The sequence below is a fragment of the Boleophthalmus pectinirostris genome, unplaced genomic scaffold (genome assembly GCF_026225935.1).
Source record: "Boleophthalmus pectinirostris isolate CB_2022bp ecotype Guang Dong unplaced genomic scaffold, ASM2622593v1 HiC_scaffold_22, whole genome shotgun sequence".
Taxonomy (NCBI): domain Eukaryota; kingdom Metazoa; phylum Chordata; class Actinopteri; order Gobiiformes; family Gobiidae; genus Boleophthalmus; species Boleophthalmus pectinirostris.
The window spans coordinates 30401042-30418930 of record NW_026571190.1 but is presented as its reverse complement, the minus strand read 5'-3'; the positions used below and the strand labels follow the sequence as shown (position 1 = coordinate 30418930).

General features: G+C 36.6%; 3 protein-coding genes across 3 annotated transcripts; 1 reads left to right on the top strand and 2 right to left on the bottom strand.

Moving 5' to 3' along the window:
- The first annotated feature begins 7604 nt into the window (after positions 1-7604).
- cdk2ap2 (cyclin-dependent kinase 2 associated protein 2) lies at positions 7605-9680 on the top strand. Its single transcript, XM_020930564.2, has 5 exons — positions 7605-7705; positions 8257-8412; positions 8499-8590; positions 8804-8924; positions 9152-9680. Exons 2-5 carry the CDS (start codon positions 8358-8360, stop codon positions 9217-9219), a joined length of 336 nt encoding a protein of 111 aa, XP_020786223.1. The 5' UTR covers positions 7605-7705; positions 8257-8357; the 3' UTR covers positions 9220-9680.
- Positions 9678-13987, bottom strand: aip (aryl hydrocarbon receptor interacting protein). The gene is made up of 7 exons (XM_020930535.2): positions 13824-13987; positions 12625-12807; positions 12109-12297; positions 11462-11638; positions 11244-11385; positions 10511-10740; positions 9678-10427 (listed from the first exon to the last, which is right to left on the bottom strand). The coding sequence occupies exons 1-7, from the start codon at positions 13920-13922 to the stop codon at positions 10422-10424; spliced, it is 1026 nt and encodes a 341-aa protein (XP_020786194.2). The 5' UTR covers positions 13923-13987; the 3' UTR covers positions 9678-10421.
- A 490-nt stretch (positions 13988-14477) lies between these two features.
- tmem134 (transmembrane protein 134) lies at positions 14478-17475 on the bottom strand. The gene is made up of 8 exons (XM_020930602.2): positions 17280-17475; positions 16464-16720; positions 16075-16142; positions 15587-15673; positions 15432-15508; positions 15092-15136; positions 14849-14902; positions 14478-14762 (listed from the first exon to the last, which is right to left on the bottom strand). Exons 2-8 carry the CDS (start codon positions 16674-16676, stop codon positions 14680-14682), a joined length of 627 nt encoding a protein of 208 aa, XP_020786261.1. The 5' UTR covers positions 16677-16720; positions 17280-17475; the 3' UTR covers positions 14478-14679.
- Between the last annotated feature and the right edge of the window lie 414 nt (positions 17476-17889).

Genomic DNA, 17889 nt, shown 5'->3' with positions numbered 1-17889 from the left:
AATATGAAGAGACTGCTGTGTTGTATTCACTGGTAGTAAAATGTGATGTGATGTCGCAGAAGACACAAGTGAATGTATGTCTACACTGTAATTATTCATTGTCCATTCCCTCCCCCAGAAGGAAATTGGCTTCCAAAGCTATAATCTGTTAGAAGGATCTTTGCCCTTAAGCATTATGTAACTGTACATTGTCCTATTAGCCTAACTGAATAAATGAAAAAAATTATCTTGGGCCAACGTGTGTTATTCTATACTTGGCTGTGTAAGGATGGATGCAACTGTCACCCATCTGACAACACGTTCTATCCCAGAGAGAGACAGATAATTTGTTTATTCTAGTTTCTCAGAACAAAAATAAAATAAAATAATTATAGTCCTGCTTTGTCTTAGGTTTACTTTCATGTTTAGTCCCACACAGTGTTTGCAGGATCTGATGAAAAACATATACTGAATATCACCACAGGCTGTAACATTTTTAAATCTAGTGAAATTAAACTGTTGCCATGGTGATTAATGACACAAGGTATTTATGCACTCTTGTTTCAATCTGCTGCTGTCAAAACATCACAATTATGCAAATAGTTTCCTTGTTTGCAAATCATAATCATGTTGATGGAAGTTTGTCGTTGTCATAGTACAAAACACTTACAGCAATGTGTTTTTTTTTTATTCACATGTGTTTTCATAAACCTTTATATCTCCAGAGCTCAAAATACTCCAGTCTCCAGTTTGTGATGTAATGTAGTGCTACTTTTCAAGTTAACAGCTACTTTTTTATTGGAAATTCCTATGTAATTTTGGAGAAGTGGATGGAGTTTAAAAATGCAGTGGAACATTTCCTGTATGACCACGTGACATCACAAGGTGCGCTTTGCGAGTGTTTTCAGTTTGAAAGAAGAACTCAGCCTAAATATTCAGGATTTGTGGGTTAAACTGTGCAAATGAAGCAATGTGCAAATGAAGCAAAACACAACTCCAGGGATGTTTTTGATGAGGAAACAACATTATAACACAGATCAGAAAACAGTGTAATATGAGCCCTTTAAAGGTGCATTACGGAACTTTTCTCCATGGAGATGTTATTGTTTTGCCTGGAATGTTCCATGGTATGACATTAAACACATCTATATAGCATTTATTCATAACGAGGGTTTCTGTTGCTCAAAAATACAACAATTCTCTCTGTGAATAGGACTGCATCTCCACAGATCTGACCTGTAATGCAGCCTATAGTGCAGGGGTCTCCAACCTGTAGCTCGGGAGCTTCCAGTAGCTCTCCAACGCCTTTCAAGTAGCTCGCTAAGAGATTTCAGAATTATATCATTGTGCTGAATAACAAAAATGTGGTTAATTACATTCCTATTACAAGTGTAAATGTGTAATTTTGAAGCCCAACTTTGTGCACTAATAAATGGACAATACTTTATGTTCTATAGGCATCTAATTGTACCCAAAGGCTTGTCCTCTTTCTTATAATCATCTCAATTCCTTGTGGCCGCTAAAATGAGTAGCTCTCTGGCATTTTTGTTTTGTAAAAGCAGCTCACCAGAGGAAAAAAGGTTGTAGACCTGCTATAGTTGTCTCCCTTGAAATAGATGAGGTTTAATCTCTAGTGTGGAACATTCTAGACAAAGCAATGACATCTCCATGAAGACAAGCAGGTGATAGACCCTCCACAAGAAAAATTGCGCAATGCACCTTTAAAATTAAAATTCAAAGAAGTTTATTGTCAGTTCTTCATACTAAACATGAAGAATCAGAATTGTGTTTCTCTCTCCCAAGTGTATAAACAAGGAAGAATAAATGGAAAAGTCTGAGTTTAAATCTGAATGAAAATCAGAAGTGCAGAAGCTTAAATCTAAATGCAAATCGAAACACAAGTCCAGAAGTGGTTAACCTTACCAATCAAATAATTGCCCCATGTGGCGTGTGGGACATATAGAAATATGTATCTTGCCTGAGGTGAAAATGCTATTAGAAATGTAGCGTACGTATTTATAAAATCGGTACATTGCGTTCAAGTAAAGTATCTGTGAATGATAAAAAGTCAGATTTACCCTGGAGAAAGCTGTGCTGCAAATTAGCATTTCATGAGCTTCAAAACGGATATGTAGACAGAAAAACTTGTTTTTACACAACAATATTTGATCAAGGAAAAGGCAAAACTTTAATTTATTCCTGCACTTAATTCACAGCTTTATGCATTTTTCAAAACCTTGCCAAATCTTTCTCAAATAGCTGACATGCTTCATTGCTGTCAAGTAAAGGTGTATTGTGCTTTTTAATTAAAACTTGGTAAAATGACAGATCGAATAAGTCAAGATATAATCCAAAGGGACAAAGGTGTTTTTTGTCATTTGTGTTTTTTAAAGGTTCTGTATTAAACAAAATGGACTCTTATGAGCTTTAAGCCATGTTATAATGTTGTCATCTGATCAAAAACATACCTGGAGTTGTGTTTCATTTCATTTATACATTTGAGTAATCATTTATTATGAATCTGTCTGCATTCCTAAAATGCTCTGTTCCACGAAGAAGGAGTTCAAGTTATCAGCCACCTTTTTACCTTTTGTTCTGTAGAAATTGGAAATTCCAAGGCTGAAATGATCCAAATGATGTTAGTGAAGGTGTGTGGAGTTTAAAAACACAGTGGTGCACTTCTTGTATTTCCACATGACATCACAAGGTGGAACAGAGTGTTTTTTGTTTGAAAGAAGAACTCAGCCTAAATATGCGTTGTGTGTTAAACATGTGTAAAACAAAACACAACTGCAGGTATGTTTTTGATGTGGAAACTAAATTATAAATAGATCAAATAATAATGTAATATGAGCCCTTTAATATTTATTTTATCTGATGGGCATGCAGAGCGTATTGTTGGAGTCCTAGTATTCAAAAATAACATATTTGTAAAACATGACATGGCTTTAAGGATACTAGATATTCAAAAATATGATTAATCTACTTTATTGCTAAAATGCAATAACACAACACTTTTTTTTATCATATCTGATCCAAAATATTAATAAAGGAGCTGAAACTGAAAAAAATGTCTCCTTAAAAACTCTGAAGATATTTTCAGTTTAATTCTAAGCGCATGAGTCACATCTGAGGTGATATGAGAGTGCTTTTATGGGCCTATAAGAATTGTCTGTCACTATTGGGAAAATGTTTCTCATAACAGGATGTCTCATTGTTTGTGTTTGTATGTCAGCAAGGAAGCATTAAAGGCCCATATTGTACTTATTGTGAAAAAATTATATATCTCTTGATGATAAATAATTAATCCATTTGCGAAGCCTGATAAGTTTTTGGAGTGCACACCAAGGTTTATTCTGGCCTGGCCAAAGACCAACATCCTCCCCAGCAGTATGTCCCCACTCCATTTGACCCGAGTCTCAGCCCAAGTATCCACCCCAGAGCCTCTGAGCTCTGAGTATTTACATAGAAATACAAGTTATATAAATATCAAAGCAGAGTGTCACTTATCTCACAGGCTGGTGCTAATCAACTTAACATACTTTTGAGGACAGGTAAGACAACAAAGAGTTTCCTGTAGGGTGGGGACAGTTGTGTCTGCTGAGCCTTTACACATGCTAATGACTGGTCTGGGTCTCAGGTAGAAATCACATCAATCTAGAGAAAATCTTTCCACAATATAAATTTCCATCACACACTATTTTCTGATGTATTTTATAATGTTGTTTCCACATCAAAACATACCTGGAGTTATGCTTTGCTTCATTTACATTTTTAGTACACAAGTCCTGTAAGTTTTTGTCCTCTCTAAGTTCTTCTCCTACTCTGTTGAAAACTGTGATTCCACCTCATGTGTGTCCTGTACTTTAAGTTCAAACAGAAAACACTCTGTTCCACCTTGTGATGTCATGTGGTTATACAGGAAGTGCTCCACTGTGTTTTTAAACTCCATACACCTTCACTAGAATCATTTGGATCGTTTCAGCACTGGGACTGCTATCAATCTCCACTGAACTTAAGGTAAAAGGTACCCGTTAATTGAAAACTATTGCTTGATGACATCGCAAGGTGGAGCAGAGCATTTTGAGCTTTGGAGATGTGGACAGACAAATAATAAAGGGTTCCTCAAACACATGTGAATGAAACAAAACACAATTCCATGTATGGTTTTGAAGAGGTAATATTATAACATGGAGTCAGTTTTGCATAATAGGAGTTTTAAATTAAAACCCTGATGCTTTTAAAACTTAGTTATTTTAAAAGAGTTGTATAATTGTATGTAATAATGTAGTGTACAGGGGGTAGGGTAACCGTGGTGGTTCAATCATTATAGTTCCAACAATTACATTACGCTCAATGAACCTGAAAATAGCTTACTTGTGTTATGGAGATCTTTGTTTCAGATCCTGGTGGTAGAAGCTGCAGGCCGATTATACAGCCCTGACAATATGCAGGTAATCACAGGATGTAACGTTTTCAAAACATCTCACACAGCAGGACTTTTCATACTTCCACAGAATAAAGAAATCCATCAGCATGAGGTAGAGGACATCAGCTGGATCTTAAATGAGATGCACAAAATCAAAATACAGTTTGGCTTTATGCACAACAGGCTCGTTCTATTTGAGCTTTAAATTTTACTGCAAAGATGTTTGGACGCAGTTGGGAAATATAACAGCACAGCCCTTTGTAACTTTAAGTGAGCAGATATATTTAAAAGACCCATATTACGCTATGATCTGATCTATGTTATAATGTTGTTTAAACATGACAAATCTACTTGGAGTTGTGTTTTGTTTCATTCACACAAACTCTGCATGCTCATGTCATGTGGTAATACAAGAAGTGCTCCACTGTGCTCCACCGAGAATTGAAAATATCTGTTGAACAAAAGGTAAAAGTCTAATAATAAAGGATTAATCACACATGTGTGAATGAAACAAAACACAACTCCAGGTCTGTTTTTGAGGAGGTAACAGCATCATAACATGGCTTAAAACTCACAAGAATCATTTTTGTGTAATTTAGGAACTTTAATGGTGGAAGACCCAAGACATGCTATATAGGTCGCCAGGAAGAATAGATGGTAGCTAAGGTCAATTAAATACAATCAATCAATGAACCTGCCCAGGGACTACAGGTGGAAATAGCACTGGTGCTACAACCTGGTACAAGCATCTCTCCTGTTAAGGTTAATGTATATTGTGTGCTCTCCCTGTCTCATTATATAAATAAATAAGAAAGGGAAAGGGCTTTTTTTGATTTATTGATCTTTCTCTTCAATCCTTGCCCCATCTTATGCTGTATAGATACAGTGTACAGTTGTATAAATATCTATCTTTCTTTTATAAAGAAGCATTACATGGAGCTAAATGATTGTGGGAAAGACGGACTGGCGTGAGCAGAGTTGTGTTTTAGTTTTAGTTTTTCCTCGAGTGATGCAGAAAAGAGGGAGCCACTGTCTGCGTGAGTATTCAGTGTATGTTAACTTGAGCTTTCTTGTTGATCAGCCTCAAAAAAAGTGCATTTGAAATTTCAGTTCAATAGAAAACACTTCAACTTCTTCCTTTATAATCACAATGAAGTATTTGATGATTTCTTGTCATTTCATATTTCAACAATATGAAAAGGCTTTGAAAATGAAACTCCCGACTGCTGCAGTAAAAAGACATTCAGAGGCTGGTGATTATGAATTAATGGATTTCAGTCAGGTGATAATTTGGCTCAGATCATTGACTCCACAAGTTTCCTGTGTATCTCACTGTCAAGAATAATTGGACATGTGTTGTTGCTGTTCATTTTAGGACTCTGGTACAAGGCTCTGTGCCTTTGAGCATTATGTGCCGAATACATGAAACATGCATTATTTTAGGCTACAGGGTCATGGTATGATAGCCTCTTTGTTTGCAAGAGGGCAATGGTGAAGTGATGAAATACTCTATTTTGTTACTTCAATAAAAGTACACATACATACAAGTCAAAGTATCAAAAAAAATCTACTTTGGTAAAACTATTAAAATACCCGTTGTTGTAAAAATGCACTTTAAGAGCAAAAAAGTACAAGTATTTTGCAGAGATGTTAAGAACAATTAAGGCAACAAATGTAGAGGTTTTGCTGATTTTAAGTGATTCAATTGATTTCTTAATTCTTCCAGCTTTTTTTGTGTGTATTTGTGTACTTGGTTTGCTCATTATTTGGACAGTAACTCAAATTAAATGTGGCAAAAACTAAGTCTCAGTTATTTCAGCAGGTCACAAACCATAAAGAAAAGTTTCAGTCCATATAAAATGTAGTGAAGTAGAAAGTACAGATACCTGCTCTCAAATGTAGTAAAGTAAAAGTAACAAGTATCCAGGGTAAAAAAAAAAGTACATATCCCTATACCCTTATGTGCTTTTTCACATTTTCTAATCCATTTTAAATACATTTTCAATACTGCTCAGCTCAAATGGAATTATTGCCATTTTTCCAACCTACAGCTGTTCAATATGTCATGTTTGACTAGTACTTTGAAATAGTGAATTCACTGACAATCCTTTAAAGCTCTTTATAATTTTTTCCACAGATTAACTCCATGTACTGAAACAGAAACTGTGTTCTGAGTTGATTGAACTTGAAATTATCTGTTAGACTTTAGATCCCTTGTCTGTAACTAAACATATTTTGAAGATTGGGTGGTAATAGTTTTTATTTGCTTTAAACACGATTTGCATTATTTGTAATTGAACAAGATCATATAGTTTTAACAGTTTTGATTGTGGAAAAAGTGAATTTGTGTGATTCCTGTACCCTACTTGTAAACAATAATGGTAACAGACAGCAGATACAAGTAGCACATACAAGTAATGGTAATAGGCAGTGCATAGCAACAATGGTAAGGAAACAACAAGCATAAACAAGCACTACAGAAGGCAGTATTGTTCTTTAAGACCCACTCTCTATGTACTGTGACCAGACCATATGTTTATATAACAGCTTGAAATGATGGAGAGTTTGGCATTGCTTGAGATGTGTATCCAGACTGTTCCTGATTTTTAAACCACATATAGACACACAGAAACTTTTACGGGTAGTTCGAACATTAGGCAATTTGAAATGTCCATACCCTCTTTGATTGACTGATTTGTTTTTGTTTCCAGTTTGTGCAAAGAGAGAAACAATAATCATGTATACTACATATACATTGTAAATAACAGAAAAGCACATTTCTCGAAAAGGAGTGGGAAAAAGAACAACTTATATGAACCCACCTCTATTCATGACAGTTTCAAAAATTATGTGGTTAAATTATTCTCTCTCTCATTTTGGACAAGCTTTGTAGATTACTTGGTAGCAAACTGTTGAATGTTCTAAATAAAATGACCAGTGTATAATATTTTACAAGGTCAGGAACCTTTAGGAGCTTGGACTGCTTATGGGTAGTAGTTGGCTGGTATCAAATTGATAAAAAAATAGGGACACCTGGGACATTTCTTGTATAAAACTGGGACAAATCAATAGTTTTGGATAAATCTGCTGTGACAGGGGACACAGGGCTCAAAACTGGGACTGTCCCGTGCAAATAGGGACGTCTGGTCAACCTATAGAAACTGGACGCGCCCGAACTGCGAGCTCACCGGAAGTACGCGGTCCCGCTCGGAGAGGTGTTGTGCGCATGCGCAGACTCGGCTCTCGGAGGAACAGACGGCTCCCGTTCACCGAAGGATTTTATTCTCTAGAAAAAAGGTAAACAAAACCGTTATTTTGCGGAATCGAAAATATCATGAATTACCAAATGCATTATATGTTATCACTACATCCGATCTTTGGCGTGTTTGAGTATACCGGCTGTAAATGTTTTATTCTGTTGTCCTGAGTAGTGCTAACCGGTAAGCTAGCATTAGCATGTAGAATCGACAAGTTGAGCCTTCCTCTGTACCTCTGTTTCCTCAGGTTTTGTTTCATGCGTCGCCCCGTGTCCCTCTGGCCACACCGGTCTGTGAATATCCCGCTAACATGCAGGCCACACGTGCTGGTCTAGTGTTAATTTTATGCTTTTATTTTGTACATAAGCGCGGCGAAAACAAGGGATGCTCTTCATTAAAGGTCCCTGTGCAACTTTCTGGAGGAGGAAATGCCAATAAATGCAAAATCAGCAGCAACAATCCGTTTTTTTTTCTTAATTGTTTGTTTTTTAATGTCATTCTGTAAAATTGGAAAATAAGTGGTAGTGTGTTTTCTTTTGCAGCTATATTGGATTATTTTTAATTGTACTTTCTGTTTTGTCTCGGCTGCAGCTCTTAGGAGCTCTTCATCAACAGTAAAGCTGTATAAGCTCCGGGTTGACGGGACCGAAGGAAGTGGCGTGTCATACGGGGAGCTGCCTGCTGAAATTGTCATGAGTTACAAACCCATCGCTCCTGCGCCATCTGGCTCCAACCACACCCCTCCAGGTTTGACAATAACGCAGAGATGTCAAAGTTTTGTAGTTTTGTTGTTTTAGATTTTATCATAATGATGCAATGCCTCTCACCTTCAGGCTCTTCTGTGCCATCTCCATCTCTACCATCATCCTCTAGTTTTAGACCAGCGTTTAGTGACTTTGGTCCACCATCCATGGGATTTGTTCAGGTATGCATCTCTACCGATTGAAAACACTGTAGGGTTTGTGTATTAGGAATGTTACTTATTATTTAATTATGGTTTTATGTAAGAATAGCCCAAATAATGTTAATAAAAGTGCACAGGTTTTCTTGAACTATTCAGTTTTGCAAACATTTGATTGCAATGAGCACAAATCTTAAATAAGGTCTATTTTGTTTTTTTTTTTTTTTTTTTAAACAGCCCGTAAAAGTATCTCAAGGATCAACATACAGTGAACTTTTGTCTGTAATCGAGGAGATGAGTCGTGAAATCAGGCCTACATATGCTGGGAGCAAAAGTGCCATGGAAAGACTAAAAAGAGGTATTTACTCATAAGGTCACATGAATAATTTCCATAGTTCAAACACAGAAAAGAGGGTGTCCATACACTGGTGTATGAATGCGTGTGAATGGCCCATAACTACTATCTAGCATGTTTTTAGCCTGCACTGTTACAACAAATGAACAAATAAATAAAATATAGTTCCTTTGTTGATTGTGAGGACTCAAGATGGATTTTATTTTTTTTTATTATTATTATTTTTGCAGGTATCATTCATGCCCGTGCTCTTGTGAGAGAGTGTATTGCAGAGACTGAGAGAAGTGCACGCACGTAACCTTTAAGGATCACCTTCCCTGTGTAATTCTGCATCAAAATGCCACTTAAATTTTTACAAAACATTTTTACTACAATTCTTCCTTTTGTTGGTATTTTATTAGTATAAAACTGTTGATTGCATGCCAATTCACCTGTGTTGCATTTCAGGCTTTAGCAAAAACAAAAAATACACAGCAAAGTGCTCATCATTAAGGGCACATGCAGTGCGTATTTATGGTGAGTGCAGAATTTTTTTTTTTTAAACCTTCATAGATGTAATGCTATCATTGTGATGTCCTATACAACCCCATGTGCACATTGTGAAACATTCTTGCTTTGTTTTTGCATTTTATGTACCCCTTTTGTTGAGAAATTTGTAATACTGTCAATTCTGTACATCAAATAATTTTGCAAGTATACAAATTTTGTAATCAAGATTTTTGCAGTTCAGTATGGAGTTTAATAAAATAACAAAAGAAATCATATGTGTGTTTATTAAAGAAATACATGTCAGATTTTAAGCGTGTAGATTATACCACATTGTAATGAAAAGCATAACATTGTACATAATAAAAAAGCTAAACAATCATCAGCCTTAATGTCACCTGAAGACGAAGATTTAATCAAAGTGATGAATGAAAATGAGTGAAATTAAGTTGATTACATGATTGGACATCAGCATTTGGATGTTCTTTTCAGTGGTTCCCAAAGTGTGGTATGGGCCCCTCCCCCGTGGGCCCTGAGGTTCAACGGGGGGGGAGCTCCAAATGTATATCTTTATAAAAAACATTTGGGGGGTCACGGTGTGCTCTGCACATTGGAAATGAGTGAGCTAATGTACTTGTAACATAATCCAACGTATTACACTTGATAAACGAAAACAGGCTATTTTTAAAACCGGCAAATAGATACATGTTCATATTACATCTAGATAAAAAATATACAGGTTTACTTAAGGTTGAGCCAAAAGTTGTACGTCATTATAGAGCCATCAGGCCAATGTTTTTCATACTTCCAAGTTAGATTTTTGGTTGGATGTTGTGAATTAAGTCCGGTAGTGGCCATAAAAGAATCAAATGCACTAACACATCTGCACACCGTAGTGACACCAGCTACTGACCGTGAGGTTCAGGGATGTATGGCTCAGGTGGGAAAACAAAGAGTCCGGCGGCATAACGGTTCTCCTTGAAATTTGTGGAAATACTGCACTTGTTTTCAAAGTCAACCCTGTGTAGAAATGAAAAAAACATGTATATATATTAAAAATGAGGAGATGCAGAAGCAGATTTTGACCATGTTAAAGTACTGACTGTGGTAGCAGTGGCAGGCGCTGTGTTGGAGTTGAATAGACCTTTATAGCGGCCTTTGTCTTCTTTCTCTTTACTGCGGATCCTCTCTTCCATCGCACGCAGCTCCTTGGCCACACAGGGTCCCAATGAAGGGTCTAATTGCAAAACTTTGGCAAAATCATCACGTGCTTCTTTTTCATTCCACACCGCAGCATGGGCCTTTCCTCGCTTATAGAAGGCCTTGACATTATCTGATGTAAATGACAATACACTGATTACAATACTGCTTTAAAAATATGAATGTAAAAAGTACAACTGAGCATAAACCACTGTATAAACTAAATGATTATTTGACTGTTAGCCTAGCTTTTAAAATAAGTTTAAGTAGGCCAGTCATGCCACTAACACAAAAACCCAAGCATAGATTTAAACCAGAAAAACTATTCTACATGTACAATATTATAATACATATATAAAAAAATAAGATGCAATAATAAACATCAGAATGAAAAACTTTAGTACTTAGTTTGCATCTGGAATGAGTCATAAAGTTGTTGATTCAATTGTTTATGGCTTAACTCATATTGTATAATCAAAAAATATCCAAACATTTCTCAGTAGTGCAAAGAAAAAAAAAATCAAAGGATTAAAAACTGACCCCAAAATAACATTTTTTTCAGATTTTATATTGAAAGATACATTGATATAGTGACAGGCCTAATGCTGAGCTATGGCAGCTGATGATGAACTGTACCTTCATATTTGAAGACCAAAGACGAGCAGTGTTCAATGACTTCATAGTACTGTTCTTGCATTAACTTGCACTGGCAGTAATTCAGTAGCAGAGGTGTGATCATCAGGTCCAGTTTGACCCAAGTCTCATCACCCGGTTGCTCCTTAACATCAAAAGTAATGCTATTTTAATAACACAATACAACACAAAATGCACAAAAGTAAGGTTAACTAACTAACCTTCATTTGTAGATTTTTCAGACAAGCTATGCCATTGTAGTACTTTTCTGAGGCTTCAGGTATTTTGCCCTCTTTGAACAGCTGATTGCCCTGCTCGTGGATTTGAGGCACAAAAGACAATTTCTCCTCATCTGTCATTGCCCACAAGTCAAGCTGGAAAGTTCCTGGAGGCAGTACCTAAGGAAGTTCAGGAGAGAGTTAAACTGAATAATAGACTGTATATTGAAATGGACATAGCTAACCCACAAGCCACCACGTTTTAAATAGGAAGTGAGCACGGCGGCACTTTCGGCTCCATCAGTTCTTGTTCCAATTGACTTAACGTTAAAAAAACATCACCCCTTTCCCGTCTGCTGCTATGAGCTTCATCATTTTGGTCTTAACATATTCATATTAATCCGCTCTGCATGATCCAGGTGTTTTTATTTTGCTATTTTGTACTTAAATAAATTCCTATTTCTAATACAGAACTCAGCTCCTATAACTGCTAGCCTCCTGAGCTTCATTTGACTGGAGCCGAACATGGTGATGCCACACTCTCTTACTCTACTTCTTTATAATCTATGTGCTGAAGGTATTATAATTAGAAATATGCTAAATATGTATAAGAAAAACAAAATAAAAAACAGTAATTCTTTTCAACTCACTTCCAGAAGTTCTAGTGTGAATACAAGAGGCTGTGGATGCGCCTGAAGATTGTCCAGGTCTTTGTTGCCCAGAGAGTGATGGGAGTGGATCTGAGCAATGCCACAGCAGTGCCTCTGTCCCTCCAGAGGGTCTTTACCAACACTAATGTTTCGGAGGGACTGGGACACCAATGGGTAAAGAGCCGTATGCTGACGAAGAGATCAAAGAAATTATTATCAAAGGAGGCAGATTTTATTCAAACACGGACTGGTCAATGGCCGAATGTTACTGATTTGCAGGAAGTAGTTTTTTCACCCATGTACGGTGAATTCAAGGCACCATACTTAATTAGCAATACGTGTGCCTATGATTTTGTACACTTGTTCATATATATACTGTATATAGATGTGAATGAAATGTAGCTCATTTAATGCAAATGCAATGCAGATATGTTTAGAAGCTGCATTCTTCAGCAAATTTTAAACACATTTATTGGCTGCCATTTCTTTGTATTGGATAAATTAGCTTCAAAATACCTTAGTATCACAGGTAAAGGCTGATATTTCGCCTGGTCTCATGGTGATGATCAGTCTCTCCCATACTGCCAGCTTGAACTGCTTGCCCAGGATTAGCTCCATGGGTTTACTACGCCCGCCCATGGTCCGGGAGTCATCCAGCAGAGTGCCATCACACAGATTGGTGCGGTAGTGGAAAATCACCTGGAAACAAAATACCAGCCAGTGTGTTAACACTAATACATATAAAACTTTAAATCAATTTAAACCAGAATAAAGAAAAGATATGTACATTCAAAAGTATACTGGTTTAAACTTTAAAGCTGCAGCAACCGTATGTATGACATTAACAGAAATCTTCACTTCTTTCCTGTTTATTGCACACTTGCACAGGAATACACCCATAACTATGAACAAGGTTGATTTTACCCATACAGTGTTATGTGCACTTTAACCATTCAAATACACAAGGGATGTTTATCCGAATTTACTTACGTTTTTTCTTTTACAGAATATGTGCTTAAAACGGAATTGCATTAGACGTTTTAGCTGAATGAAAAAAAAAAAATCCAAATAATTAAAGCTTTCTTTTGTGTTTGTGTTTTGTTTTTCCACCCTCTCTGAATGTGGAGCAAGAGGAGATTGCAGGACAGATAGAGATTGCAGGATAGATTGTATCGTGTGTATGACTTTCCTCTGTTCTAACAATTAACAAAGTTTAGCTAGAAGTACACCAGTCGATATCTAACAAATTAGCTTTGCAGTGACTTTTAGTTATGGGTACTCTTGTTTAGGGTTTTATAATAATGTCGGCGTTTGTACTGTAAACTAAAAAAAATAAATAAATAAAAATTCCCCGTCAAAGTCGGCAAAAGGATTTTGACCAATAAGAGACGGTCTTAAGTTATTGACATGTGCCACGGTCCAATCAGATCTCTGAAAACAGCACACCAAGTCCCGCCTACACATTTTCTTCTTTACATGAAAAAAAAAACAGTAAAATACAACTAAATCAACAATAAATCAGTCGTACAGCACAACCAACACGTAGATAAAACATGCGCAGTTGCGAGTTGTAAAGTACGTGCAAATGTAACCTCATAAATGAACACATAGACCAGGAGATCTTGTGTTAGCATAAGCTAGCTTGTTCCGTGGTTTATTTTCATTACGGTTTGATAGAGCATCGATCCCTCGCCCAGACGAGACTCCACTCTTACCTTGGTCCCATTTGGAAATCCAGGTAGCTCTCCTTTGCCTGGGCTGATAAGTTTCTTTACTATCCCTTCTTCCAAAAGCTTTCGTGCTACTTCCTCCATCCTTAAGCGTATCTGATTTTACGACAAATGACGATGATTGCCGAGTCTCACCAGGCCCACAGTCAGACATGGATAAAATGGCTAAATGGCGCCCCCACTGTGTTCAGAGACTCACTGTATATACTTAAAGTGCCGTAAACCACCAAGATTTAAGCCATGATTATTATGTTGTTACAAAAACATACCTGCAGGTTTTTTTTATTATTAGTCTATCTACATCTCCAGAGCTCAAAATGCTCTGCTCTACCTTGTGATGTCATGAAGTAGTAGTTTTCAACTTGACAGCTACTTTTTACCTTTAGTTCAGTACAGATTGGCAATTCCAGGGCTGAAATTACCCAGTGACTAGTGAAGGTGCATGACATCATGAGGTTTTCAGTTCGAGAGAAGACCTCATATAAATTTGCAGGGTTTGTGTGAATGAAACAAAATACAACGCCATGAATGTTTTTGATTAGGTAACAACATTATAACACAGATGACAAATAGGTGTAATATAGGCCCTTTAAAGAAAGAAATCACACATCATAGATTGTATACCATACACATATAAACTGACATTAAAGACACATTTTATTGTAATTTCACAGTTATAGTTACACAACAGAAAATATGTAGAAAAATACACATAGAGAATTCATGTTCATTTGGAAACATTGTAAAATGCACCAAGTGGTTGAATTAGTAGTGGTTGTTACCAGTGCCACACATAAAATACATAGTAAAATGGCAATTAAAATGTAGTGTTCAAAAGACATCACTTCTCAAAATAAGGCAGGTAGAACAATTTGAAGCCTCTTCTCCCGCGCACAGCACAGCTTATATAAATGACATGGTACACTATACATAAAGACAACAATACTGTTACATTCATGTCAATATAAATGTAGTTTACGTAAAATAAATAATAAATGTGTAAACTTTACCTCCAGGAATAAAAAGAAGAAACCCAGGAACAAAGAAAATGGCACTTGAAACTCCTGCAACAGAAACAAGGCCAGTGGTGATTCAACATCCACACACACTAAGAGATAAGTCTTCATCAATAAAGATAGTCTCAAGAATGACATTAGAGTTTACATCATATCAGAAATAGTACACTATGTATTGTCAAATCACAAATAAGCTTAACAATACCAAAGTGTCAAAAATATAATTCTTTTTCCTACCTGCTTTTGGGTTTAGCTGTATGACAACACCAGTGAAGATGAGAGCTTAAAAGAGAAATATACAAATAAATTCAGAATCTAGAGTTTAATGGCTGTAATAGTACTACGAACAAAAAAATGATTGACATCAATTGAATAAATTATAAATAATTGCCTTTATTAACCTCTTAAACAAATTATCCATTTAGAGCTGTAACTCAAGTTTCAAGATTAACTTTATTTGGCTACATGCCCATAATTAATCATTTTCCTAATTAAACTCAACAGAAAGCCAATTCTATTCTGACGCATTTGGTAATGGCCATATTATTAGTTTTTTTTTTTTCTTTGACAAACTTACCAATTCCAGTAATAAGGAGAAGAAATGAGGCGAGTACAACTTTTTTATTGTTTTTGATCAGCGGGTGAGAGACCCACCTGAAAAACATGTCAAGGCAAATTAAATTTGTTGCTGTTGGGTATATTTTGATCTTGGCTGAATGTTACTAAAATTACCCGCAACAGTGTGCAGAGAGCTGTGTAACTGAACTTAAGGTGCTGAAAGACCACTGAGAGCTGCAGTAGGACAGGGCCGAAGGATCACTGTTAAAAAAGATAAGAGAAAAATCTCAGTGCACTGCCCCCTGGCTATTATACCGACTCAGTACTTAAAGGTGCACTGTGTAACTTTTCTGATGGAGAAACTGTCATCAGCTTCTCTCCATGGAGATGTTGCCTGTAATGTATGGCATTACACTTATCTCTTTGCAGACAGCAGGTAATGCCGTAGGGCCAAGTCAGATCTGTGTAGACGCGACTCCAGTCACAGTAAGATGTAAGTATTAAGTCAGTAAAATTGTTATTGAGGTAAATGCAAGATGGATGTGTTTATATGTCAGGAATATTACAGACCAAGCAACAACATCTCCATGGAGACAAGCAGACAGCAGACCCTAAACCAGAAAAGTCATACAGTGCACCTTTAAGAAGTAATTTTAACTTACTTAATTTTAAAGAAGTTATTAAAAGTAGAATTTCCATTACTGCCAAGTGTTTCTTCATTTTCCAGATTCTGCAAAGACATACATTAGAATACTTTAAAAGTCCTACATTACATACAAATATAATACAAAATTGATTCTTGTGAGCTTTAAGTCATATTATAATGCTGTTACCTCATCGAAAACTTACCTGGAGTTGTGTTTTGTTTAATTCCCACATGTTTAAGTAACCCTTTATCATTAGTCTGATTAGATTTACATGTTAAACAAATGAAACACATCTGCAGGTATGTTTTTGATGAGGAAACAACATTATAACAGATCAAAAAGTTGTGCCTGTAAGAATCCACAGGTTCATGACGTGACAGATTCATACATGTCCTCTGGTTTACCTGGTACTTCAAATTGGTGTGCTCCGGGGCCCCAGTATTTGCAGGCAAGGGGTTGCTCTGTGGTTTAGAAAAGGACAGAGGGCCAAACGTCATGTCTCCAGTTTCTCTGTCCTTCTCCCGGCCTTTCCAGCTCTGCATGTCTTCGTCGGACACAGCCCCCTCCTCCTCACCCTCCAGCACAAAGGCGTCATCGATGCTGAACTGCGTTGCCATGGTGATAGCCTCTCACACCCCGAGTTCCTGAAGCCTAAAGCGCACTAAAGCACAATGCACACAATTAGACTACAGGCACTAAAGCACAGCATGCACAACTGGACTACAGGCACTAAAGCAAAATATACAACATTTAGATTATAGGCACTAAAGCAAAATATACAACATTATACTATAGGCACTAAAGCACAATGCACAGATTTATACTATAGGCACAAAAGCACAATGCACAGAATTAGAATATAGGCACGCCAGTACCCGTATAGAAAGAACAAATATAAACATAACGTATCAGATCACCTCAGTTGACTGTAAAATGTGATGAGGCTCTTTAAAGCTGTCTGTATGTACGGCTGCGCATTAATTCCTTAAGTAATGTGTTATGTGGAAGTAGGGAGGGAAATGTTCTTGTTCATTTGAAGTAAGTTAATGTTAGGTTATTTCAGACTCGGAGAACAAACAGTGGTAGATTAATCCAAACAGTGTATATATTTTTTTAAGTTTAGTCAATATAGGACTAACATCTACGTTGTTGTAGATTTCTGCCATTGTTGTACTCTTTTCCGCTAGTCGGTCAGATGACCAACAAGTCTAACAACTTACTGTTTTAAAAGGTTTCCTCTCTGCAACACGGATCCATCCATCTATTTTCTATTTACTAATTCTTCACATGATTGTCGTCGCAGTTAGCACTGTACTAAAAACATAAAAAATATGAGATTATTAACAACAACAAAGCTTTTCAAAAGTTTGCTCTTCCTCAGCTTTTTAACACCCGGCTCTCGATTGCTAATGTCTGATTCCGCCCAAAGTGCAAAGAGCCAGCCACCGCAATCGAACATAGAGTAGTCGATCTACAAAATATCTAAGCCTATTTATGGATATTAAAATACAGAACGAAATGTTTATGCTTACCAAGTGTTCTGAAGGAGATCATGATTTAACAACCACACCTGGGTTTTCCGTGGGTATAGATCCACTTTATATAATTTATAGCCACTGCTGGAATGGCCTTTTATAAGATTGCCGGGGACACACACCTTTACACAATAAGAAAACAACAGGTATCTTATACTTAATTAAAAACGAAATAAATCAATGGGGAAAAAAAAAAAAAAAAAAAACAGACCACAAAACAAGCCTATAACTACGATGGGGGTGGGGCAATAATCTATGAAATATATCAGCAATTTTACAGTATTCCAATTGAAAT